General features: G+C 58.7%; 1 protein-coding gene across 1 annotated transcript in view; it reads right to left on the bottom strand.

The window, feature by feature from the left end:
• Positions 1-6: 6 nt before the first annotated feature.
• The window catches only part of LOC113207342 (aquaporin AQPAn.G), a gene marked incomplete in the record, with an annotated part of 38,579 nt that continues 37,568 nt past the window's right edge, over positions 7-1,017 (bottom strand). The window contains 2 exon segments of the mRNA XM_052277673.1: positions 7-251; positions 422-616. Coding sequence (XP_052133633.1) covers positions 60-251; positions 422-616 — 387 coding nt within the window.

Below are 1,017 nucleotides of genomic sequence, written 5' to 3'. Positions count from 1 at the left end.
TCATCCCTCCCCTCCCCTCCTTTCTCGATGTGATGAAGTGTAATGGCATTTTTTCTTTATTAGAAGTCGTACGAGTTCTTGGCGTCCGCGTCCTTCTTGGCGGGCCTGAAGAGAGCGCGATAGACCACGCCGGCCACCGCGCCGCCGACCAGGGGCGCCGCGAGGTACACCCACACGTTGAGGAAGTTGTTCTGCACCACGGCGGGCCCGAGCGAGCGCGCGGGGTTCATGCTGGATCCGGTGTAGTTGATCTGCGGATGGAACACAGCAGTTAGATTGTCATATATCGTCACCACAAGCTCTATGAATTGCGCAGACCTCCAAATGACGTCGATTTGCGGCTCGAAAACCCAGTAATCTGGCGTTGAATCGACACGTGGACGTGCTACATTTGTGCCCGGGATGCGGTAGTGCTACTTACGAAGGCCAGGTGGCAGGCGGTGATGCTGAAGCCGACGGCCAGCTTGCCGGCGAAGCCCTCCTCGGCGAGGGCCAGCACGGCCTGCACCAGGATGTACGTGATGACCGCCTCGATGACGAAGCCCTGCCACCACGTGACCCCCGAGCTCAGCCCCGTCACGCCCATGCCGCTGCGGTTGCCCTCGGGCGTCGTCACCTGTCAAGTACAGGCAGGGATAAGAAATAAGCTCGCAAGTTTAGGAAACGTTTCGTCAAAAATTTGGAATTTCTCTGATGGCATCGCGACTTTTCCGCTTGAATTGAAGAGTGACAGTGAAGAGTTGCGAGACGTAGTCGTGCGCCGGCCCGCGCGCCCGCGCCGCCGTGGGGGTAGGCAACTCATCAGACAGCGCGCAGAGCGGAGCGGACCCACCACAGGTGGGAATCTCCTCGCACTTGCTGCTATCCCGAACTTGACTTTCTGTTCTGCCCCTGCCTTGATCTCCAGCAGAGGGGGATATGCAGCTCTTGTATTTTCACCGATTTTCACATTGCGGCAGTGTGTTGGTGAAATGCTTCGCCTGGGCTGAGCCAGGCGCGGTTTTATGGGGGGGGGGG

The sequence above is a fragment of the Frankliniella occidentalis genome, unplaced genomic scaffold, assembly GCF_000697945.3.
Source record: "Frankliniella occidentalis isolate FOCC.00 unplaced genomic scaffold, Focc_3.1 Scaffold11, whole genome shotgun sequence".
In the NCBI taxonomy this organism is placed as follows: Eukaryota; Metazoa; Arthropoda; class Insecta; order Thysanoptera; family Thripidae; genus Frankliniella; species Frankliniella occidentalis.
This window is presented reverse-complemented; position numbering and strand designations above follow the sequence as displayed.